This window comes from Ammospiza nelsoni, chromosome 15 (assembly GCF_027579445.1).
Source record: "Ammospiza nelsoni isolate bAmmNel1 chromosome 15, bAmmNel1.pri, whole genome shotgun sequence".
In the NCBI taxonomy this organism is placed as follows: Eukaryota; Metazoa; Chordata; class Aves; order Passeriformes; family Passerellidae; genus Ammospiza; species Ammospiza nelsoni.
Window position 1 is genome coordinate 17,388,122 of NC_080647.1, and position 25,362 is coordinate 17,413,483.

At 42.1% G+C, this 25,362-nt stretch overlaps 1 protein-coding gene across 1 annotated transcript in view; it reads left to right on the forward strand.

The window, feature by feature from the left end:
* Nucleotides 1-6,053: 6,053 nt before the first annotated feature.
* Nucleotides 6,054-25,362, forward strand: part of ABCB7 (ATP binding cassette subfamily B member 7) — a 37,094-nt gene continuing 17,785 nt past the window's right edge. The window contains exons 1-4 of the mRNA XM_059482753.1: nt 6,054-6,235; nt 12,263-12,340; nt 13,755-13,841; nt 18,852-18,971. Of these exons, the coding sequence (XP_059338736.1) occupies nt 6,062-6,235; nt 12,263-12,340; nt 13,755-13,841; nt 18,852-18,971 (459 nt within the window). The 5' untranslated portion in view covers nt 6,054-6,061. The remainder of the gene's footprint in view (nt 6,236-12,262; nt 12,341-13,754; nt 13,842-18,851; nt 18,972-25,362) is intronic.

A 25,362-nucleotide genomic window follows, 5' to 3' on the forward strand; every position in this document is an offset into this window, starting at 1 on the left:
AAACACCTCCCAGGAAAATGCAGCCCCTCCACTGCCTGAGAGCAACAGAGCACCGAGAGTCACCAAAGCCCACGAGACTGAGAGCAGATGAAAAAGTAACCGGATTTCATGACTTACTGTCCAATACTTAATGAAATACTTGAAGACTGTTGCAGCAATATACAAGCAATACAACAAAGAATAGGCTAAGAACAGTAGAAAGAATTTGTAGTTAGAAAATCCAATGCAGTTATTCACCCTGGAGGACAAAAGCAAAGTTGAAATCAGGATTGGTGCAGCACACAGTGGGTGTAACACAAAGAGCACGAACCAGTTTTGGGGGTTTGGAACCCCTGGGTCACACAGCCCAATTTGCCAACGAGCAGCTCCCCTTAGTGGCCGCAAGGGAACAGGACCGGTGGCTCTGCTTTTCCCTCCAACCCTTCCCTGGGCCCAGGAGAAGCACAGTTCCGATTTTTGGAATTGTTTTGAGGTTGGTACCACAGGGAAATGGGTCACAGAGGCAGCAGCTCGTTCCTCCTGTCTGCCTCTTGTCTGCCAAGGAAATCAGAGCCGGGAGTTCTGTGCTGCTTTATTCCTTTGCAAAGCTCAGGAGCCACCTCAGCCCTGCCTGTTTGTTACACACAGCCCAATTCACTCCACCCTGGTTAGAATTGTCCATGCACAGGAGAGCTCTAGAAAGGAACACGGGGATGTACAAAAAACCCCAGTGGGTGTTTGTGTCAGAACTCAGGTTTGGAAAATCTCCTACAATTTTGATCACCAGGAAGGTTCAGGTAGGGAAATGTTTGGGTTGTTTCTGAATTCTTAAATCTTCCTGGGTTTTTTTAAGAAATAAAAGGGGGAATTTAAGAAATTTAGTGGCAGCAATTCTGGAAGGTGTAAAGCTCAATTATTCCATGCAGCTTTCTGCACAGACAGACATATAGATGTATAGCAGTAATACATGTAAAGAAGGCTTTCTTTTCCAAAAAGTGCCTTTAAAAAAGAGAAACTGATTGAGAAAAGGAAGGCAGGGACTCACCCTCTCTCCTCCTCCTTCCTTCCCAGATCATGGCATGCCATTCAAAAGCAACAGTGTGCTGTGGGAAATAACACTGAGCCTGCAAACAGTGAGTCCTTACTGAGCCCAAAGCCATTCCTGGAGAAGAAAACTGGTATCATGAGCTGCACACACTGAATTTCTCCTTTCCTCTCTGGCACACCTGTCAAGCCTCACTGCTTTGTCAGAAAACCTTCCCTGCCCACCCAAGCCAGCAGTGCAGGCTGAGCCCCTGCTGCAGACAGACTGCCCCTGCATTCCTGCCTGTTTGCATCCCCCTGAGCTCTGTCCCAGAGCAGCTGCAGGAGCAGAGCTGATGTTCAGCCTACACCTTCTCTTTGCCCCCAGGCTCCAGACACACCCAGCAGATGCTCAAGGCTGTCACTGACCTTGAGGGAAAGACAAATTCCCAACGTGCCTGACAGAGCTGCAGAGGGACTGAAGGTGAGGAGGGTCCCTGAGGAGTTTCCAGGCTTCTCCATTCCTTGACAGGCTCCTTGCTCTACCAAACACCCCAAAGACACCCAACCCTGCCTCACAAGGCTAAAAAGCTCCTTATTCAAGTCAGGCAGTTCCAGCAGGGTCACAGCCTCTGAGGCTCCCCTGGCTGTGCTGCTCATGGGCTCTGAGCCCCCAAATCTGTCCCTGCCTATTCCTTCCTTTCTCCCACCTTCCTTCCAACATCTCAACTTTAGATTGCAAATCTTCCTTTACATTGTGCATTTCTCTTACCAGTTCCCATGGCCAAAGCCCTCCTTGGTGGTGCCCTCTGAGCAGGAGGAAAGGAAAGCAAAGCTCCCATTTGTGCCTGGGCCAAGGCGAGCGCTCTGGGCACAGAGGGCTCTGTGTGCCCTCGTTCCCTTGGCAGCAATAACAACCTCGGCCACTTCAGGGGAGGTGACTGCATTAGCAGGGCACAAAGGGAAAAAGGGCAGAAGAAAAGCAGCCAGTAACAGCCAAAAAGTCTCAAGCATGGCCTGGTGGATTTGCAGTGAGCCAGAGCACAGGCTGGAACAAAACCTGGAGAAGAGAAAGGGATCAGGGCATCACAGAGCCACAAACTGCTGGGGATTCACTGCAGGTTTGATCTTCCCACAGGCAGGAAATCCATGACCTGGGCAAGGCTGGATGCCTCTGCTCTGTGCTGGGCTGATGTGCCCCTTCAGTTGTTTCTTGAGCACTTCAAGGGATGGTAACTCCACCACTGCCCTAGGGGACTCCTTCCAATTCCTAACCACATTTTCAGTGAAAACAACTGGACATGTCACTTTTGTAACACAATCAAGCACATTTTAAAATACAGCTCTTTTATGCTACTTATTTAACTGGCTGTGAGATAAAACTCACACTGCATTTCCAAAGTGTGTGCAGCTGCTCGGTTCTTAAATGCAGGGTCTAAGGATTAATAGTTCATATTTTTCTAGAAATAAGGGCATTAGTTGCTACATCCAAAAGAGTGCTGTGCCTTTCAGCATGCATTCTATTTGCCAAAATCATTTTTCACCTCAGAAAAAGGGCTTCCATCTGCCCTTAACCTTGTCCTCTTTTTATATTTTTATTTTCTTTGCATTACTTTGTTCTCATTAATTTTCAGTCTTGCTTCAGATACTTCTTCCTTGTGATCATACCCTTCCAATACCATTGATTCTAAAAGATGTTTGAACATTGGTGCTTTCCTTTTTCCTCTAGCCTGACTCCTGAATTGATTTGGATTCCCACAGCCCTGGGGGATTTTCTTTTAGGCTGATGCCTGCCACAGCTGGAACTGTCAATGTTACCATACAGAACAGAGGGTTCAGTCTCCCTTTGGAATACTGATTATCTGGAATTCAGTGTTGATTCTTTCCATTTTATAGGAATGTTATTAATTATAAATCTTACTTCTAGAAGATATAAGTTCTTATTGCTAGAAGTGAAATTCATTACAGTGCTAGAATCATATTAAGCACCTTTAATGAGAAAGAAGAACTTCAAGAAACTCTAAATAAAATGTTATTTCATCTCCACAAGATTGGTGTTATATTTGTGTTGCTGAGCTGCTTCTATAAACTTTTCTAGCCAAAAAACTAACATGTTCTCATTTAGTACACTGACCTTGGTCTCAAGCCCTGGTTTGTCATCTACACAGCTCCTGGAAAAAGGCCAGATTAGATATCTTTTAGGATTCTATTCACAAATCTCCTTTGTGGTGAGTTATTTCCATTACTGGAGCTTCTATTTCTTCAACTGAGCTGCTTCTGTCATCTTTCCAGAGTGCCAGCTCTGGAGCAGGCATTGATTTGTCTGTCTCCAAGGAGATCCTCTGCTTCCACAGCTAAATCTGCAGAGAAATAGATATTTATTTTGTGGTGAGCTACTTTAAACAGTGTAAGTTCATAAAACTCCTCTGTTGGCTTTCTGTGTCTCTATCATGAGCTCTGTTCCCCTGGTTCAGTCACAAGCTCTATCTCTCTGGGATAGAGCTTGTTACTTCTACAGGAATTTGGGCTCTTTTCACCCTGGGTGTCTCTCAGGCTTTGAGCAGTGCCTTGTGCAGGTATCAGTAATCTGAGGTCACATAAATAAAGTGGTACCAAAAGGAGAAAGAGAAGATCAGAAGTGGAAACAAGACTGAAATATTAGCAGGAGGAAATAGAGCCAGTAGCATGGGGGAGTTATTAAAGAAGAAGGAACAGCTAAAGTAAAATTTGCAGGGAGATGTATAGCAGTAATATCAAATATATTACATTTGGAAAAAATAAAATGGTACATTATCTAACAATGGCAAGGTTGAGATGATGCAGGGGTTGTGTGGTTTGACAATAAATGTTTGCTGAGGGATTTGTAAGTCTCCCTTAGAGGCATTGGAGCTGTGAGATCCTGTGACACCACAGTGCAGCTGCTGTTATCCCTGTGCATGATGTTCCATGCAGCAGTGTCCAAAGAGCCTGGCATGGTCAAAACACTGGTCACATTTCACAGGGCTGAGAGCCTGTGCTGCATGTTGGATTGACCCAAAAAGCACTGCCTGTGCACACAAACACTGCATGAAACCATTGCAGCAGTGCACGTGGGGAAATTGCAGAAACATTTGAAATCACTCCAGAGATGCTGCCATGCTGGCCAGCCTGTCTGTCCAGGCCATCCCAGTCAGAGCTGTGATTATCCCGTTTTGCCAGGTCAAACTTCCCTGCAGAGCAGAGCAAAAGGAAGGAAGGGGATGCATGGAAGCCAGAGGCCCAGAATTCCTGTTTATCCCTCTGAATCCCTATCCCTATCCATATCCCTATCCTGTTTATCCCTGCCACGGGGCACTGTTCAGAGCCAGCTCTGCCAAATGCAATTATGATGAGGAATCAGATTAGTGCCAGAGAAATGTCGCCTTTGTCATTTGAAGTGGATCCTGGTCAGGAGCAAAGTTGTGTATCAAAGTACAGACTAGAGAAATCCTGCCTCATTAAAAATCGACTTTAAGCCAATTGTCCTCTTCCTTTCTGTCTGTCTGTCTGTCTTTCTCCCCTGCAAATGAGCTTACAACTCTCCCTCAAGGCAAGAGCATCAGCAGTCAAGCTCTGGTAGCTTTGAAGAAATCTTTGTGTGATTAGAAGTGCCACACAGAGCTCCAGCCTTCTGACAGCTCTGCATGCCGATCACATGGGAGTATATAGGCCACTGGAAATGTAATCCATGGCACAGCTCTGTCTTCCTAAGTGGGTGTTTAATTAGGAACTGTACTATTGCTGCATTATTCTGGCTCAAAGGAACTAAAACTAAGCTGTGTGAGCAGGAAGAGGCCTCTGAGGTAGCTCAGAATTTAACCCTAGGAAGGGTGTGCAATACAGGATTACGTGTGTATGGAGGTGCATCATCTCACGTGCCATCCACGCCTTCCCCTCCAGCCTGAGCTCCCTCATGGTGCTGGAGCCAGGGCTTTTCTGTGCCCCAGGCAAGGAAACTGCCTGGGCAGCTGCACTGTGGGGGACCCAAAATCCAGAGAGAATGTGTGCCAACATGAGCATCTCTTTCTGTGCGCAGTGATGACAGTGTCCAGCTGCACCAGGACAAAGTGTGGGAGTGCTAGCAGCAGCTTGGAATGAGCAGCCTGCATGAAGTACTGACAGAGCTGCTGACCAACATGAGCCATGCTTGCAACTGTGCAGTTTGTGCTGAGGACACCCACATTCCAACAGTGCAGTGCCTCAAAGAGCAGGCTTTTATCTGCACAGTCAGAACAGAAAGGTTTCTGAAAGCCCTTCATTCATTCCCTTGTTCATTCCGGCTTAGAAGGGCCTGGTTAATTCCCAGCTCGGCAGGGGTGTGCCTGTCCCCCTCAGGGTGCCATGGCAAGACTGAGAGCAGCCCCTTTCTGGGGATGTTGTGGGACTGAGGGCAGCCCCTCTCACCGTGTGCTTTGCTAGGGCTGTGGGCTGCTCCTCTGGGAGGTGCTGTGGTGGCACTCAGGGACACTTGAGACACCATAGCGGGGCCAAGGGCTGCTCATCTCTGGGCTCCATGATGGGGCAGTAGGCAGCCCCTCTGAGAGTGCAGTGGCAGGACTCGGGGCTGCTCCTGTCTGAGTCCAGTCGTGGGGCTGAGGGCTGCCCTGCTCTGGGTGCCATGGTGGTACTCTGGGCTGTCCCCTCAGGGCACCGTGGCTCGGGATATCTCCTTTCGTGGCACCATGGGGAATGAGGGCAGCTGCTCTCAGGGTACCATGGCGGGGCTGAGGGCTGCCCTTCTCAGGGTGCCATAGTGGAGATGAGGGTAGCCCCTGTCAGAGTGCTATGGTGGTGCTCAAAGCTGCCCATCTTGGGCCACCATGGGGCAGCTCCTCTCACAGAATACCAGGAGGAGGCCCAGGGCACCCCTCTCTGCCCGCCGTGGTGGCTCTGAGGGCAGCCGAACCCGGCTCCAGCCATAGCACCGCGAGCCACCCTCCCCTCAGGGCGGCCAGACCCGCCCCGCTCCGCCCCGCCCCGGCCCGCCCCTCCCGCGGGTCCGCCGCCGTCCCACAATCCCCTGCGCCCCGGCCCTCGCAAGATGGCGGTGCTGGGGGCACCGCGGGGCCTGGCGGCCGCAGCCTCCCGCAAGCGGCGGCTGCTGCTCGCCCTGGCCCTGCTGCGCCCGCCGCCCGCCGCCACCCTCGCTTGCTTCGCCGGAGGAGCCGTGGGGAGCGGACGGCGAGGCCCTCGAGCCGCCCCGGGAGGAGTACAGGTGGGCGGGGGCGCCGGGGCGGGCGGTGAGGGGCTGAGGGGACGCTGTGGGCTGAGAAGGATGAGGGGCGGGCGCTGAGGGGCTGAGGGGCCCCGGTGCCCGCAGCGCTGTTCCGCCCGCTCTGCGAGCACCGCCCGGTTCGTCCTTGCCTGGCCGGTACCGGCGCCCGCCGGGCCGGTATCGGTCCCGCCGCGCGGGGACCGGGGCTCCCGGGGACACTCGTGCGGAGCTGCCGGGGGTGCCGGGGGCTCTCTCTGTGACCAGCATTAAAGCCCTCAGTGTCTCTGAGCGGATGCTGAACGCTGTGCCGGGCCCGACTCGTGATTCCGCCGCTACGTGCGGACCGGCAGGTGGACTTAGAATCCCTTTTGGAACGCTGTAATATGGCCTAGCGAAATGTTTTTTATTCCAAGTAAAGTATTGAGTACTTTATCTCAAACTAAATCCAGCTTTTGGTAATTCACGTGCATTTTTCAAAGTGACTTATCTTTGGTATCCCAAAGACTGAGGTAATGAACTTTCATAAACTCTCAGCTTGTAACTCTGTTTGATAATAAACTTCTTTATCCTCTCAGATTGCTGCTGTTTATGAGTAACTTTCCTTTGTCACCCGCCTTGATTAGTTTTTCCCGACAGGCAGAATTTTGTCAGGGACTATGGTTAACTTTATGGTACTAAATGAGATGAGCAGGACTGAAAGGGCAAATTTTGGAGTTTTTAATTTTGAAACTTGTGTAAGAGGCTGGGAGCTAAAGTGGATGCAGATCAAATATTTTCCCCATGTATTTGCATGCATTTAAATACACCTGAACACTCGGTATTGTCTGGTGTTCCTGGAGATGAATTTCAGCTGTTAGGGAACAAACAGCAATGTTATCATGGTGATGAATAGAAGTATTAATTATATTCCTGCTTTCCTTTTGAATGACTTTATTTTCATGTGAGAAATGCCAGTCCCTGCTGAGCAGTTTTAATTGCCACGTGTCACTAAATGTGGATTTGCTGAACTATAAAGTAAATACTACATCTGTGGGATATATATATATATATGTGTGTGTGTGTGTGTGTTCCTCTCTTTGGCTTTTCAATTTATAGGCATTTTTGTGTTAGAAAGTGCTCAATGAATGCATTTTTTGATGATCTGGTAATGAATTTTCACTTTTGCATCAAGCTCTATTTGGCTGAATATTAGATTTCATGAAATGCAAGAGCATTTATTTTATTAAACAAAAACTCTAACAGGAGGCTCAAACTTAAGTGTCCTGGGCTTTTTGGTTATAATGCCTTTCAGAATTCTGGGACATGGTTTTTCAAGCATTTAGATAAATTTGCTGACAGAGGAAGATGTGTTTTCCTGACAGGAAGGACTTTCCCTGCTGTGGTTACAGCAGAGCTCCTCAGTGCTGGGGTAAAACCCCATTGGGAGTGAACTCCACAGCCACAGTTCTGCTTTAATTTTATATATAAATTATATATTTTTAAAAATTAAATAACAGAGGTTTGCAGCACCAGAGCCAGGTCAGTCAAGAGCTGTGCCTGTTTCAGCTCAAGCTGGTGACCAGCACAGCCATAGCTGAACTCCTGAGGAAAAATGGGATTAAAGACAGGAAGGAGCTCTGTGAAATGACTGTAAGAGCAAAGTTGTAACCATTCTTTTTGAAAAAGTTAATTTCAAAGACTTGGCTCTCATCCTTCTGCTCTGCTTTGCATTCATGTGGTACTTGGTCTCCTGTCCTCATAGTTTCATGTCCATTGTAGATTTTTTTAAGCTTACAGTTAATTGTAAGCGTAATTGTATACAAAATATATATTTTCTATGGGACTTTGTACCATGAGAGTCAAATACAATAGAGTTGTTTGGGTGTTATTACAATACAGATTCCAGTATTTTTTCCCCCTCACACTTATATTTTTCAGTAGTTTTGATTAGATTCTGAATACTAAGCCACATAACATTTGTATGCTGGAGAGGAAGAAAATCTAAATTTAGGGAGGGGAAAAACAGGTTTCAGGAGCTGGGATCAGGCCTCATTTTTTACTATTGAGATCAGCTTGAATTTCCATAACCACAGTTCCTTCAGTTCACCCTCCTGTGGCTGGAGCAGGCAGGGCCTCATCATGTCAAAACTTGTGTTTGGAATTTGGGATCTCTGCTCAGTACAGAACTGGAACATTGGCTTGATAACTTTATGAGTAACTGAATAATTGCTGTTGGGTTTTTTTCTAGGAAACTTCTGGGTTTTTTTTGTTGTGTGTTTGTTTGGTTTTTGTAGAACTTCGCCCTATACTCAAAATAAAAGCCATGACAAATTCTGTTCAGTGTAAATATGGAAATTAAATGAATCTAAAAATTAGTTAAATTAGCCAAATGGAAAGAAAACAGCTTTTGACTGGAAGGGTCAAACAGCCTTTAAGTAAGGATAATTATTTTGCTAGGAATCTTTATAAGCAGAGAAATACATTGAGAAGTTTGTTTCAGGGAGAGCTTTGGCAGTTGTAGGAAGCAGGGCTGTGTAAATGATTGTAACTGTAACAGAACAGAATAGAGGCTTTTCCCTTCCATTATCTTGCCCTTCCAGCTGCTAGTGATAAAGAGCTTGTCCTTCTGCATAATTTAATAATATCCCTGGCTCTGGCAGGGCTTGCAAGAGAACTTTCAGGTATTTTTGTTACATTTATTTCTATTTTTCTTCAGTTATTTATTTATTTTCACTTGGAGCTCGGTCTGTTCTGTAAAATGGCACTGATGTTTGTTGTGCTGACATTCCGTGTGTTTGTGTGCATCACTGAATTCTCTTCTCTGGCCTCTGAAGGTGCAGTTGGGCAGTCCCTGGCATTCCTGCTTGTGTGGGGCTGCTGGAAATGCCCTGAATTGTAAAACCCCTTTAGAGAGGAGTTGCTGCTGAGCAGGGCAGCAATCCCATGTCTGCCTATAAAAATGGACCCCTGAAATTGCTGTGAGGAAGGATGCTCCATCCTGGAAGGGTTCCAGGCCAGGCTGGACGGGCTTGGAGCAGCCTGGTGTCCTGGGAGGTGTCCCTGCCCATGGAGAGGGTGACACTGGGTGAGCTTTAAGGTCCCTTCCTTTATCCATCCAGGTGCCCAGAGCAATTGCACATTGGCCACTGGTAAATGCAGCTCCAGTTAAGTTTGCATTGTTCGTTCTGGTGACACTTTAGCCTATCTTCATACCAGAATATTTTCACCTTTTTCTCTCGTTTTCTGTCGCAGACATTTCTCCACAGAAATCCTTTCTTTCACATTTCTGCGTCTTTGGGAGGCCAGAGGCCTCTGAAAACAAAGTAAACAATTGTTATCAGCTGCTGTAGAATGCAATAAGATTCACCTTGATTGGCTCATTTTCTATGTTTATAATTAAGAGCCAATCATCAGTTCAAGCCAGGGGACTGAGTCCTTAGCCACAACTTTGTTGTGAGTTCTTTTCTATCTATTCTTAGCTTAACTAGCTGCTCTGCAAAACCTCTCTCTATATTCTATTTAGTATAACTATAATGTATTATATCATATATTAATAAATAAGCCTTCTGATCAAGATACAAGATTCACCGTCTCTCTCTCACCAACTGCGACCCACACAGGTCACAGTAACAGTTTTCCTCCATTTTCTTTCCTATGCATCATTTCTTTTCTTGCCCTGTAAACTCAGCAGGATTAACTGTGGGACTTAAATGCTGCAGAGGAACCTGAATCCCACCTTCAGTTATCTTTACAGTTAGTTAAAAAAAGTCCCCATGAGATGAGTGCAGCATGTCTGGAACACAACATATTCCAGAGAGAAGCTTCTAAGTGTGGGTTTGACCTTGCACAAATGTGTTTAATCCCTGTTGTTTGTTTGCATTTGTAGCATTTAAACTACTACCCACAGTCATGACACTCTAACAACATGACTTTTATGTGCAATCAGTACTAGACATCTGTTTCATCCTTTAGAGTTTAGAGAATCATATCCAAAAATACATGAAAAGAACATAATGGTGCAGAGTCAGGCATTCAGGAGGTAGGAAATGCCAGAATTTCAGTTGCCTGCATTATTTGTTAAATTCTGCAATAAGCAGGACTTGCTCCTGGTTCTTTAAAGCAATAACCTGCTTCTTTTATGTGTTGTGATTAGATTAAAGGATGGCTTTGCTTTGTAGTCTTAAGGCTCTTGGGAGCCCTGGTGAGGGAAGGTGGAGTGCTCAGTAAGTGTGGAGAGGCAAGGGAAGCTGCAGCCCCTCTCATTTGGGCTCTCTGTGCTGTGATGGTCAGGAATTACCATAAAGGAAAGTGTTCACCTTGTTTAACTCTTTGTTTCTCTGCTCAGATTTGTTTTTAGCAGGAGCTTGAGAGAGGATCGAAACCTCCACTCTTCCAGGCTCAAGACTGAAAATAAGAACAGGTTTTTTGTGTATCTTGTGCAAAACCTTTCATGTTTTTGCTGACTTAACCCCATGACAGTTCATAGCTTCTTCATAAGAAATCAAACTATTTATCTCATGCAGTAATTGAGGCCGAATCTGCTGCTGTTTCAGTAGAAGTTGTTTCTGTGATGTTTGCTTCATGTTTCAGTCAGAAGTGAACTCTGAGAACTTTAGTGAAACATTTCTCTGCTGTCCTGTGTATACATCCCAGAAAACAGTATTTAACTACTTTCCAAAACTGCTGAAGCATGTTTTTTCCATTATATTTTCTGTTTATGGCGCTGTCAACATTCCTGTGGAAAATGTCTTGCTGTAGATGGAATCCTCAGTGCTGACACAAAGCTGGAATGCATCTACAGGGAAATGCTTTAGAAATGCAACTCCTTTGTTTAACCCAGGTCTTGGAAGGATCAGGATGGTTCACCCAGGCCAGTTAGCTCTGCTAAATGCAGAATGTATAATTATAATGTTCACTTTCTCTATATAATGTCATATAATAGAAATACTTGGAATAGCAGGTGCATGTGATAAGTTGTGGAGAAATGGTTTTAATTTTCTTTGAAATGACTCATGAAATTATTAACTGAGATATGTCTGAGGAAGAAAAGGATGTTTAAGGCAAAGTATAAAATATATGATGGTGCTGCTCTTTGATAAGGTTAAAATTACCTTTTTTATGATCAAGTGCCTCTTTTTTTATTTTCTTTTTTTTCTGTTTGTCCTTTGCCATGGGCTGGACAAACATCTCTTGGTGTGAGTGTTATACGGAGTGAGGTTAATTCTGTCCCAGAGCAGTGAAAATGGAATCCTGAGTGTCAGGGCTGATGTGCACCCTCAGTGCTGACCAGGAGAGGTCCCTGTGCTTTGCCATGGAGAAGGAACTCCTATCCACTCCCTCTGAGGAAAACAAATGCTCCTTTTGAACTATTTTAGCCCTTTAAAACATAAAAATATGGATTGCTTGGCAAGGTAACATGTGGAGCATGGTGCAGTTCTGCCAGCTGTGTATTACAGGTTAAGTGCATTGCAGGGTCTGTGAATATTGCATTTATTGTGTCCTGCTAACCCAGAACTTGCTGCCAGCCCTGCTCCACTTCTCTCATGGTCCCAGGGTTGCCAGGCAAAGCTGGAGCTTGGATTTGCCTTCTGGAGACAAGCATGGCATGAGCTGAGCTGAGAGGAATTGGGAATGGCAGAAGCTATAAGCATAAAAAGAACATTTCTTAATGAAAAACAGGACAAAAGACTGTTTGAAAGAATTCAGGAGACAACCTGGGAGAAAATGAAAATGAGAGGAAAGGGAAAGCTGGGCTTTTGTTGTACAGAAGAAACAAAGTCTGATGAGAGTGGGGATTCAGGGAAGGGAAATGCAGTTCATTGTCACTGAGCAGTTCTGATGTGTGAATGTAATTTATTTTACAGCTGCTCCCCACCAATTCTCTTTTTCTGTGGTCAGTTGTTAAAAAACAAAGCCATCTGCCTTCTTTTCATGTTATGCTTGTTTACATAAACTAGATGAATATTCTCTGAATATGAAGTGCATGTTCTGCATGACTCTGTTTTCATTTCTTTTTTTTTTCTTTTTTCTTCCTGTTTTATTCTGTAGATTCCACCAGTCTGCAGGCAAGGATCATGGCACAGCCTGGGAGGGAATTATTCAAGACCATTATTGGAGCATTCAGAGGTGGGTATAAATTGTTCTTCCAACTTGCAGGTCATGAGAAACTTAAGCCTTTGCAGCATCTTTCAGTTTAGACTCTTGTTGCTTTTATTTTTTTTAATTTCACTATTTACAGTTCTGCAGTTAAATGGCAACTTATGTTTCTGCCCCTAGAAATCTTTTTGAATCTCTGCAAACTAATGGTAACACAGTAACTTCAAAAAAGAGATCTTAAAAGTGTGGGGTTTGTGGTGATGCTTAGATTCATTTATTAAGCACAGAAAATACCCAGTTAAGAAACTGAGTTTTCCTTCAATATGTAGGGCTTTATTCTATCAAAATTCTGCTTAGATTGTAGAATATTCTCATCACTGAGTGCCAGGATGTCAGGCTCTTACTCCTGTGAGGTCTGCTTGCCTTAAAACCACTGCAAACACAGGGCAGCTGCAATTTTTCCTGTTTGTGGAAGAATTGACACATTTCTGAGTAACACACTTGTTTGAATGAAGCTGAGAAATGTGTTTGTCTTGCCTTTTTTTTTGTTTGTTTGTTTTTAATTATAAAATAACCACTCACAGCTGACTTAAGTAGCTAAAATCTTTTGAGGGTCGTTGTGACTTCAGAGCATGAAATCTACTTAGATTTGGTTTTTTGATGCTTTACTTTAAAATGTGAAAAGTGACATTTTGATTTGGGAAACCCTGGGGTCTGCTATCAACCAACATACATAAAATAAGATTGCTAATGAGCTTTTAAATAACTTAAACTTAGAAATTGCCAACATGTAGCAAATCTTTTAAACAAAAAGCAGATTCTTTTTTGAAAAGCTTTAACAGGTCCATTGTTTGTGGCAGGCACTTTGAACTTGGAAAAATGCCTGGTGGTAGTGATTGTTATTTTTTAGTACATCTACATGCATAAATAAATTCAGAAATTTTCCCCAGGGCATCTTGGCCACATGCTAAGAGAAGTGACATTTGTTTTTAACAAGCAGGTTCTTTTCCAAACAATGGGATAACATTCCCATTCCCATCCTGGGAGCAAAGACAAGTGGGAAGCAGATTTATCTCATTTTTTGCCCTCAAGTAAAGCTACCCTTACATACATGGAGGGAGTATTATTGCTTAAATGTGTTCCACTTTACATTAATGTGCCTGAGTATGGTTATCCTCCAAAACCTCAAGGTTTTCCTGTGTTCAGTTCATTTTCAATATTTAAGGATCTGTTATCTTTCCCTCCTGGCTGCTGGGATTATTATATCCCTTTTTTATTACTGTTTTCTTAAGCAAGGTTTTTAGAGGGAGGTGAGATCTTTTATTAAAACAAGTTTAAACTGTTTGATGTTGAGGGAGGTAAAACAAGCCAGTAGTTCTTTCTGCTGCCTTTTATGTGCCTGTTTCCTGAGGTTCTTGCAAATTGACTTTTCATTTTCACACAGATCCTGCCCAGGTGGCAGCTGATGGAGAAGAGGATGTGTTGGCATGGCCATGCTGGTGGAGGGCTTCACACAGATCCAAAGGAAGGGGTAAAACTTGCTCAATTATTATTGCTTTTTAAATAAAAAATGCTATCAGCTTCCCCAAAAAACCTGAACCTAAAAACTGAAGACCTCAAGCAGCAATTTGTCCAAAATTCTCTCAGCAGATACATAAATATTGTAGTAGATACTGTTAAATTGTCAGTGTAGACTTGCTAGCTCTTAAATCACCAAATGTGTGATAATGGTGTTGAAGGGTTTTATTTATTTTTTAAAAATACCATTTTACTGTTACACCCTTGAAATTGCCCTGGATTGGATTCTTTGGATGGAAAATGTTTCCTTGTCATTCACTGATGTGTTGATCTGGTTTGTGACTGATATTTGCCTGTGACTTGGCAGACAGGATGGTGGAAATCAGCTCCTGAGTTGTTGCATCACTTGGTAAAATCACACTTGAAATAGGAGGGGAGAGAAGCAATTAAACTGTGTTCATTTTTACTTGGAATTAATGGTAATACCTCTGGTATATTTTGCCTGTGTTTCTATTCAGGAAGCACATTAAAGTAATGATGATGGTATATGAGGAGAAGCAGGATCTTTTATTAGACCAGATGATTACAATCAGAAAATGAGGGAAACTTTTGGTTAAAACAGGACAGTATCAACTGTGTGATTAAAATTGCCAAATCAAAGCTCCTGAGTGTACAGAACTTCCATCCTCTCATTTCCTGGGCATACTTATTTCTGATGCTTTGTGTATTTGCAGAATCATTCTGTGTCAATGGTTATAACTTGTTCAAACCTGGGTGGAATCCACTCTAAAATTCATGAAGACCACATTGATGACAAACAATTTTCAGTTTCAGAATCCAGGTCTTCCAACTTGTTCAGACCTGGGTGGAATCTTCTCTAAAATTAATGGAGATCTCATTGATGACAAACAATTTTCAATTTCAGAATCCAGGTCTTCCAGGGCTGCTCTGCTGGTTTAACTGTTCTGATGATGTCTCTCCTACAATTCTTCAGTTGTAAAGAAATTGAAGATTTCAATTTAGGATTTTCTTTCAAGTTGTTATCTGAGAGTTGCCCTTCATTGAATCCAGACCTGTTTGTGCTACAGGCAGAAGTCAGGAGATGTGTGTGTTTTATAGTGAGAGGGAATTTCCTAACCTGAGGTGTAGCCAGCTTGTTTTAGTAAACATCTCTGATCTTTTCTGCATGAGGCACAGGGGAAACAAAATAATTTCCTGTCTCCAGTCATAGGTACCAGGGCTGTGCATGTAACATTAACTTCAGACTCACTTTTAAACCCTCCTTGCAACAGGTGTAAGAGATTTTCAGAGATTTCCTGAGCAAAGCAGACTTCAAACCCGAGTCTCCTTCTCTGTTTGACATATTTAAATTCCAGGGTTTTCTCTGGTCAGAAAGGAAATTGAGGGTTCTGTTTACCACAACACAAATAACCTTAAGGGATGTGGGATGTTCCTTAATGCTAAAACTCACTAGCAATATGTTATCCAAAAATTTTGATGCCAGATGATATTTTTTAAATTTGCTGGCAGTGTAAAATTCCATTGGCATTCTCCCTTCAGCCTCCACTTGCAGCTATTCCTGTGGAAATCAATCTCTTAACTTCTTTATTGCAATAAATGCAGCTGAAACTGTTTAATACAGGCCATGGTCAGTTAAGGCTGTTGTCTAACCAAACAAATACCAGCTGTCCAGGGGAAAGGAGCAAGGACCAGCTGTGGAAAAGGTGAAATGTGTGAGGAGTGGAAAATAACAGGCAATGTTGGGTTTGCCAGGAGTTTCTCAGCAAAACTGAAGGGAAGGAAGTGCTCTGCTGCTCCAAGTGCAGCTCCTGTATCTCATGTGTGCTTGCACTTGTATTCAGTGGGTACAAATACTGGCAACCCATTCACTGCATTTTTTCTCCTAGGATTATACTTTTAGGAGAACTGCAGGTGAGATATCTGTCAGCTCTATTACACCTTTCCCTGTTGCAGATATTTTCTGACACACCAGGCTGTTTATTCTGACTTTGGAAGTGACATTTTAAATTGCCCCTTTTACAGCACTGAGCCCTAAGGATGAGCACAGAGTGCAGGGCACATTACCTTCACTACTAAAGAAACTTACACTTTTTAAAATTCCAAAATCTGCTTACAGCAGTGGCTGCTGTGCTGAGTGCTGAGATCAGAACTGATCTTTACCAGCTTTGGGGGATTTTTTGGTGCTGGTTGGGAGAATAACCTCATGCAAGGGGAGAAAGTTGTGCTGGTACAATGGAAGGGATGATAGAGCTGCCTGAGGGAGCACACAGGGAGCCAGAATTGTGTCTTTCTCTCTTCATCAGCACTGACAGCTTAAATTCCAGTCAAACTACCCCTTTCTTGTATCCCACTTGTGACAGCTCATCACCCTGGCACAGCCTTTATCCACCAAGTGACAGGGTCAGCCCAGTGAGTGCCTTGCAGTGCTCAATAACCATGGAGATGGTGAAGAAGAATTATGGCTTTCTTTTTTTTTTCCCCCTCTTTAGGTATTTTAAAAGGTCCAGAACCTGGATGGGATGGGTAGAAGGGGCAGGAAGTTGGTCCATGGTCATTCTTTTGCAAATAACCTTCAGTATTGCACAGAGTGTTTTAGAACCATGCTGCATTCAAGAAGAGGAAGAGGCTTTCCTTCTTTGCTCCTTGCTGTATAATATTTTTCCTTCCATTCCTGTAGAAATAGACCTGTAAAGAAAATGCTAAACATTACTACCATTTAAAAGGAGGTGAAATAATTTCATCTCTTAACCTTTATGTACCTCAGAGAATCAAAAAAGGGCCTGAGTCCATTGAACAGATTGCTCATTTGAATTCTTAATGTTGCCACTTGCATATTTAAACAAATTTTTAACTCATGTTTCTGTACAACAGTAACATTTATTTCATGGTAAACTTTGATGTAATATGTGTGCATTTTGCACCCTTTGATATTTCTTCTTGTTCCTTTGCAAGGCCTTTGGCAAGTGAGGGGCTGCCTCCTGACTTTTTTCTAAATGGATTTGCTTCTGTCACCCTTCAGAGCCATGAAAAAAGGAAATAGATTCCTTGTTTGCAGCCAATATATTTTGTTCCTTTTAATAGGTTTTCTGTGCAAAGTCTGCCTAGCCAGTAGCAACATATAATTAGAACTGCTCTGATTGCACTTTTGTATCTTTTGTGTTAATGTGGTACCAATTTTTTTTAACTTCCTTTTAACCTGTAAGTGGTGATCAAAGATATTTTCCACATGTTTGAACTGCTTTTTATGCATATCCTTGACTCAAATGGAAAGATTCATGTATATGCTGCAGCAGGTATCTCCATTTTTAAGAGGGTAGGACACAACAGAGGCACTTTTGCATCCTCTCTCCACTGACAAATCTTCCATATACCCATTTTTTAAAAGTCCTTTGAAATGTGCTTATCCTGTGTAATGTTCCAATACATTTGCAGTGACATTTGATGACAAAATGCCTTGGTTTTGCTTGAAGCTGTGACTAGAAAAACTGAGATGAATTTCCTGGTGCTTTTAAAAGCTTACCTTTATAGGATTGGCTTCCCTGGTTGCCTCAGCAATTTTACCTTTTAACAGACCTCTCCTTTCTTACTTATTCATCCCAGACCTTAACAGAGAATTTCTTTTCTAATTTGGTTTATCCTCAAACAGGAAGATTTATTATAACACTCCCCCTTCCTACTGACTTCTGTCACAAGAGTCATCTTTGAAAGGTGTGCACTAACTTTTTGTTTCTCTCCCTCCTCCCCACTACAAAATATTGCCTGAAATGGGGAGATTAGCTGCCCTTGCTGCCCTCCTTTCTCCCTTAGATAACCCTTGTGTCTTTCAAGTTAACCCCAGTGTAGCCAGCCCAGAAAAATGAGTTGTTGGTACTTGTTGTCGATTAGGAAACATGGTTTAGGCTGCAGATAATTTAGCTTGGGAGTTCAGTGTTATTATCAGAAGTGTCAGTGATAAACATCTTTTCATCTGGAAAATAATACAGCAAAAAAACCCCCAACAAAATAAAAAAATACAGCAACCAAACCCAACAACAGAAAAATAATCCCAAAGGAAAACTTAAACACAAAAAGAAAAAGTAATGTTTTTCAAGCTGTCTTGTTAAATGGATTGTGCTCTTACTTAGAGCAAAATTTGAGATTTGGAGGAGAAGCTATTTTAAGAATTCAGTTAAAATTGACAGCATCATTTAAAGGTGAAAACTTGAGGTTGTGTCTAGATCTTGTTCTGTTTATTGCAAATACAAGTTTTTCTCACATTGTTTTTGTCACACTTTGTTAGAGTGCAAAAACCTGAGCATGAAATGTGTGCAGATTCTCCAACTTCTTAATGTAACTCTAGGAGTTCAAGCTAGGGCTACCTGTAGCAGATATTGCTGAATCCCCTCACAAAAAACAAACCTTAAACACTGCTCAGTGATATTGAGCATTGTGCTTATCCTGGGTAATGTTCCAGTACATCTGCAGTGACATTTGGTGACAAAATGCCAGCACGTGGCCATGTACATCTTCTGCCTTGTGAAGCCTGATTAGCCATGGCAGGGAATGTTCTCCAAACTATTTATGTTTATTGTGGACCTTTCAGGCTTCCTTCTTACCTTATTTTGTTAATTTTTTTGCATTTCTCTCCTGCTATTTTAAAACATCTTCCAAAAAAAGAAGTAGCAAGCCCTTGACTTTTGTACAGCAGTCTTGAGGAGATAAAAGAAAAGGGTCAGTGAAGTGTTTAAAGATGGGGAATTGTGGTTTTCTCTATGTTCCAGTTGCAGCCAGCCAGGTTCCATGCTCTGGAGAACATGGAACATTTTAATGGCGTGTCATGGACATAAACCCAAAAACTTCCACCTTGAAATGTTCATAGGCAGTCGTGGTGTCGGGCATTGTCAAATGTCTGTTTCTTACCAAATAAAATACAGAAGTGATCCAAGTGTATGAAATTCATTATTTACAGTTGTTTTACTTGCCAAGTCTGTGTGTAAGCAGTGCTCTGTTTGTGCCCCCCCAGCTGAAGGAGATTGATGCCAAGAAGATCATCAGGGCCATGCTGTCCTACGTGTGGCCCAGGGACCGGCCCGACCTGCGCGCCAGGGTCGCCCTTTCCCTGGGCTTCCTGGCCAGTGCCAAGGTAAGAGCAGAAACTCCCACAGCTGCTGTTCATCTGTGCAAGGAATCATTTGCTTTTCTGGTTTTTAAAGGCTTTTATGCTACTAAGATTTTTCACAGGAACATATATGAGAAATTATAGATTGGATTTTGGAACAGGGTGTATCTGCAGGGAATACCCATGTGCATGTTTAGGGAGGTGATGATGACAACTAGAACTTTTGTTTCCCTTGATTTCATTAGTTTAGCCCAGGATTTTCCATTTCTGGTTAATTTTTTACCCCAGAAATTAGAGGAAATGGGAGTTAAAGGCTGTTCTTCTCTCCTTGTGTGGTGCTGTCAGACAGTGCCCATTCTGAACCCTGAATGTGATCAATGTGGTGGTGCCTATTCACAGGTCTTGCTGTGCTGTGGAAAGGGATTTGAGCTCCACTCTGTTGATATTTCTCTATGAGATAACAGAGAATTAATTATTTTGGGGACTCCTCTGGTGTCCTCATATGAGAGAAGCTGTATAACCTTTTGTATTTAACAACCCTGCTTTCATTCAAATGATTTTCATGTAGTCTTTGATTATGAAATGGAAGATTGCTCTTACTTTTATTTCATTATGTGAAAGGATCTATATTCTTACCTGCAACAACATTAGTGTTTGTTCTTTCAAAGAATTTGGAATGCAAAACTGTTCTGCAGATTAAAAGGGGGTATAATTCAAATTCTATGCAAACCTTGCAGAAATAGTTCAGAAGAGCAAATGTTACCTTCCTTTTGCTTTAAATAAAAAAAAAAGAAATATTTGATTGCAAAACACTGGGAGGAAGTTTTGTGAATTCCATTGAGACATACAGCTCAGCTGGGTTGCTTTTAAGTACAGCAATTTTAACCAAACATAAAGCTAATATTAGCACTCAGCACCATTGCCATGTTATGAAAAGAGAGAAGAGACAAATTTCAGCTCTGTAGGTGTTAAAAGAGGAGTGCTTGGGAGAGAAATGTGCTCATTTCTGTGAGCTGGAGCTGATCTACAGTGCTTTCTCAAGGGGTTTTTATCTCTCAGGTATTTGTGGGTACTGTCTCCAGCAGATACTTGGGTTGTGCTGCAGCTCAGGATGTTGCTGATAATGCAGGTGATGACATGCAGAATATGGCTGGACTGTGCAAGTGAGCCTCCCCCTTTGGGCAAAACACACAGCATTGCTTTCCACTGCATTTTAAAACTCCTCAAAATGCAGATGCCTTGAGGTTTTGTGATGTGGATCTACCAGGTGGAAATAAAAATCATTCTCACTCACTTCCTTTTAAAAGACTTTTATTAGTAATGTTAATAATAATCTGAAGGCAATTTTTTAAATGTTTGAAGGATTTTTTCCTGTTCTTCTCCCCCCATTCCCTGTTCTCTAATTTGTAGTGTTATATGGATATGATGGAGAATGTGTATCCAGCCTCTAATCCTGCATATGGCAGCACTGTACCTTGCCTTTAAGAAGTCTTATTAATGTTTCAAGCAGCTTTTTGGGATGTTAAGAAAACAAAATTGATGACCAGGATACCTTGACTTGTGCAAATAGCTCTGTATTTGGTGTAAAAAAGAGCCATTATATTTCTACTGGGAGAGAGAGATGTTTCCCCATCAGAAAATCATTTAACTCTTTGGGGAAGTAATTGATGTTTGGATCTTAAGTGTTCTCTTAAGTTTCCCACTCTATATTTGTACAAGGCAGCCCAGAAGCCCTGATGTCCAGAGCAGAGTCTCAGAAGAAAAGCAGAAAACCTGGTGAGCTCTGCCCAGGTTTTAGGAGATGCTTGTTAGAGCAGAAGTGTTTTGTGAGAATGTTTGTTTGGGCAAACAAGGATTTCATTGGGAAAACACACAGCAAACTCTCTATGGAAAATAAATATCATAACTGGCAGGGGTGGAAAATTTTATGGATGTCTCCTAGCTGTTCTTTGTTTTGTTCTGTCATTGCAAAGCTGTGTTGGGTAATTGCAAATTAAGGAGTTACCCCTCATCTTAGGAGCTGTGCTCACTCTTCCTTTGTGGGAAGAACTTTTCTTGAATTGCTTCATGCTTTACACGTTCTGTGTGTGTGTGTCAGTGTGACACAAGTGATGTGCAATAGTTTATTCCAGAGCTGTGGTGAGTCTGTCACATCTTTGAGCCCTGAACATCTGCTGCCCTTGCAGAGCACACAAAAGGTCACTTTGTCCTGGAGAAAATGCAGTACAAAGTGGTTTACCTGTGTCGTTCCTGCACCATGTGTAATTGTGTGTGCTTTCCTCATTATCCCATTTGGGAGCCCTTTGTTCTGCCTGCCTGTGAGGTTAATTACAATGCACTCCACAGACCACACAAGCTGTTTGGTAAAGTTTTTCTGCTATATCATTGTGTCAGCACAGGAACACCAGCCTGTTTTTCTCCTCACTGCAGTCCTAATTTCTTTGTTCACTATGGAACAAAGTGAATTCTGTGTCTGAAGGATTTGCATCCTTAGTGTGGATTTTGTCTAAAGGCCCCTCGTTCTGAGGGGGTTTGCATAGAGAACTGGATGTTCATGATGGCTGCTGCAAGTCACCTTCCCCCAAAAGAAACACTTCTGTCAACCCTGTGCCCAATTCCTTCTGAGTTTGACAAAAGATTTTCAGATTTTATGAATTTACAGCAATAGATTTCCAGTTAAAATACTGTGGTTGTAAGGTGGCTTCAGTTTTATTCTGTGAGAACTCCAAGGAATCACAGAGGACAGGTAGGTTATGAAATTCTCAGCTGTGGGGGAAAAATGTAAGGAATATACCCCCAGTTTAATTTGGTTACTTACTCACAAAACAGCTGCAGTTCATTTCTCCTTGTGCTGCTGCTTGAGAAATAATTTGTCTCTTTAAATCTTGCAGTTCAGTAAAATTCACTTTCAAAACAAAAGCCAGTTTGTGTGCAGTTACTGAAGAGCCTGCAGTTACAATCTGTCTTGACTACTTTTGTGGGGCCCAGTTGCCTGTCATTGAACAAATTATTGTGATTTTTGGTTCCTTTTTGTCTCCACATAACTGCCCGTGGTATTGTGAGCCTTCAAAGCAAGCTGTTAGGATGGCTCTTTATGACAGGATGGAGTCTGCTCCAGGGCTAGTGAGGTCTTTTCTTCCTTGCAAGATGTGTTGTATTATTATGACACACTTGAAATTTTTACCTTAAATATTTATAGCCTATCTAGATGTGTGTACATGATCTGAAGGATGCAAGAGGAAGGCAGGTGAGAGGAGTACAGGAGTACACAGGGAAAATCTGTGTTTTCAGACATTGCTCAGCTTCTGCATGTCTGCATTTTCTTTTTCCATGTTTTCCCACCTTTTTTTGGCTTCTCTACTGGTGATTGTATAGCAAATGCTTCCTTACTTTTCTGTTTTTTTTTCCTTTTTCTTCTGTGGCACAAGGAGAAAAGTGCTGAGGCTTCTGAGGAGCTGGATTAAACACATGAATATGACAAAATCACTTGTCACCTCTGTCAGCCTGCAATGGGTTTTGGCCTCCTGGTCACAGAGCAGGCATGTGTTATTCATGAGCCAAAGAATTCTTTCAGACTCTCTGCATTTCTACTGACTGCTAATTCCATCAGTTTCAGAGCAGGAATGGCTGGCTGAGGAGGCAGGACACAAGGGTTGAATTGCAAATTCTGCCTGCACACGAAGATAACGATATCCAGCTGATCAGTGAAGCATGTTCCTGTGATCTTGGTGTTTGAGCTCTTTCTAGGGGCTCAGATGGAGTTAGATAATTGCAATAAACCTTTAGAAATTGGTGGCTTTTTGAGGAGTTTCAGGTGAAAAGTGTTTAAATTGGTTTGAGTTTTTTTTCCCTACTGGAAAAAGTGTAGTTCAGGTGATCATTAAATTTGAAGAAGCCACGAAGGCAGGTGCTTCTTCCCTCATCTGGAGAACATTTTGGAGCTTCTTTAGCAGTCTTGCCTCCACAAGGGATGGAGATTTCTGTGTGATCTCCACAAATGTGTATGTTTATATTGGTCCAGAGATAAATTCAGTCATCCTCATGCCAACATTTCTCACTGAATTATTGGCAAAGAACAGTTCACTGTGGACCAGTTTTATCTTGTTGGGGCTCAGGCTGTCATTAATTCATCATCTTTATTAAACAAAAAATGCTGGGAAGAGCAAAATGAAAGATAAGGCTGTTTGCCTTAAATGTAGTGTAGTCCCATGGGGGAATAAAGATGATACTGCACTGTCAGCTTAAAACAGTGCAGTCATTAAAAAAATGTTTAAACTCATTTACTCATGATTCATTCCAGGGCAACCTGCTGTTAAATGTGGGCAATTGAGTTGGGATGATTTCATGGGATGCTGTATTTGCTTTCCAATAAATTCAAGCAAGGATAAGCTATTAATTCAAACCCAGAAATAGAAAATGCACAAATTCATATTGAAAGAGTCTTTTTAATGGGAATTGTTATCAAGCTTTCAGGCATTAGGCAGAGGAGGGAAGCCTGTGCAGATATATTGTGTAAGACAATTGTTTTTCATGGTAGATTTTCATGGTCTACCAAGGTGTGCTTAAAGCTTTTTGTTCTGTGCCAGCAAATACAAAGAGAGAATGTGAATTTTTGCAGAAGGATGAAATTTTGTTTCCATTACTGTGAACGTGATCTCATTGACTTAACAAATTGAGTAGGAAAGGCCTGTTTCTAATAATGGCCTCTCATCTCTTGCTATAAACTTTGTAAGATTAACTTTTTTCTTTTTAAATTACTGGAAAGCAGACTGTCTTGATTGCTAATGAAATGCAATACTGTGCTGCCTTGTTCTTATTCAAGCTTTACCCTCCAGGAGTCAGAACAACTATAACCTGAGACCAGGCTTTAAATTTCATTTAAAACTCTATTGGGAAGAATTATATTGATGTAAAAGAAGACATTTCTACAAAATTGTAGGCTGTTACCAGTTAAATTAATTGTGAGTGGAGAACAGCAGTTTAAAGAATTCATCTCTTTTCTTTAAATGGACTTTAAATATATCTGTGGTTCTATTTCAAAACTACCTGTAGTGTAGCACAGTCTAGTGAGGAATAAAATCTCTGCAGAGAGATTTGTGAGAATCTGCAGCAAATGAGGACCATCTGCATGGCAATATTCTTATTTTCTCCTGAGAGGTGTCTCCCAGGAAAACCTGCACTTTGTCATGTTGGTTGTCACTGGAACAAACATGGCAGTAGATTCATCTTTATCAAGAACAAAATGCCACCCCAGAATGGAGTTTCAGTATCTCTGAAGGCAAAGTGGAGTTGTTTGGTTGTACTGGGGAAGGGATTTGAGATTTCCACAATTCCCATCTGTTAGAGGGGAGCTGTGGCTGGAGGACTCTCAGGCTGCTCTGGACAAGTTTCAGAGAAATGCTTGGTGTAACACCTGATCTTTCAGCTGCTTTCTCTTTTCAGTTACTAACAAACCAGCACTAACCTCACCCAGGTGCCCTCAGATCTCATGTATCTCCTCTCAGAGTTACCTAAATCACGCTGTGTTGAGAATTTTGATGTGTTTTTTTATAATGTATTTCATAGGGAACACATGGGGGAAGAGGAGAAAATTAATTCCTTCCTCATTTGCATTTAAATCTTTAGCCTAAAACACTGTCTGAAAAAACTAACAGCACAGATTCAAAAAATTAATTTACATTATATTCTTTAAATCTGTAGTTTACAAAAATATTTTCAAAACCCAGTTACTCTGCTTGGTGAAGTTTATACCTTCCACTATTTGCCATAACTTGTAAAACTGGAAATATTGGATCCTGGGACAGTCATTAGAACTTCTGGAACTCTGTCTTCCCCCTTGAATTTGGACTGAACTTAAGAATGACTTTATCACTCTTTTGTCTCAAAATCTGGTTTTATCCAATTTATCTACAGTTTTTTTCCCTGGGCTTTCAGCTCTGACAGATGTCCCTAAATACAATTGAGATCTAAGTGGGTATCCAAAACATTTGGTGGAGAGAGCTGAAATATCTGTATCAATCTGGTTTCTGTTTCTTGTTTCTTCTCATGTAAAATTATTTGTCATCTCCTCACAAGTTTTTTCCAAATACTAAAAAAAAGCCCAACCTTAAGCTAACTCAACTTGCTGTAAAGTATTTTAACATCTGCTGTGATTGTAAGATTGTAGGTCATAACTTACTTGTTCAACTGCTAAAAAAGTTGTGTCCTTATTTTCAAATCTCAACAGTTAGGAGCAGTTTGAATTAAGAAATTGTATTAATTTTATGAAGTTTGTTTGTAAATTGCCTTTCTTGTTGGTATAAGTGAGCAATGTAACAATGGTACATTAACAAGGAATTTTAGGTTTTCTGTGAGATTTTCCATTTTTTCTTGTGCTGCAGTTGTGCAAATAGAAAACTGCTAAAGTTGATGTGTT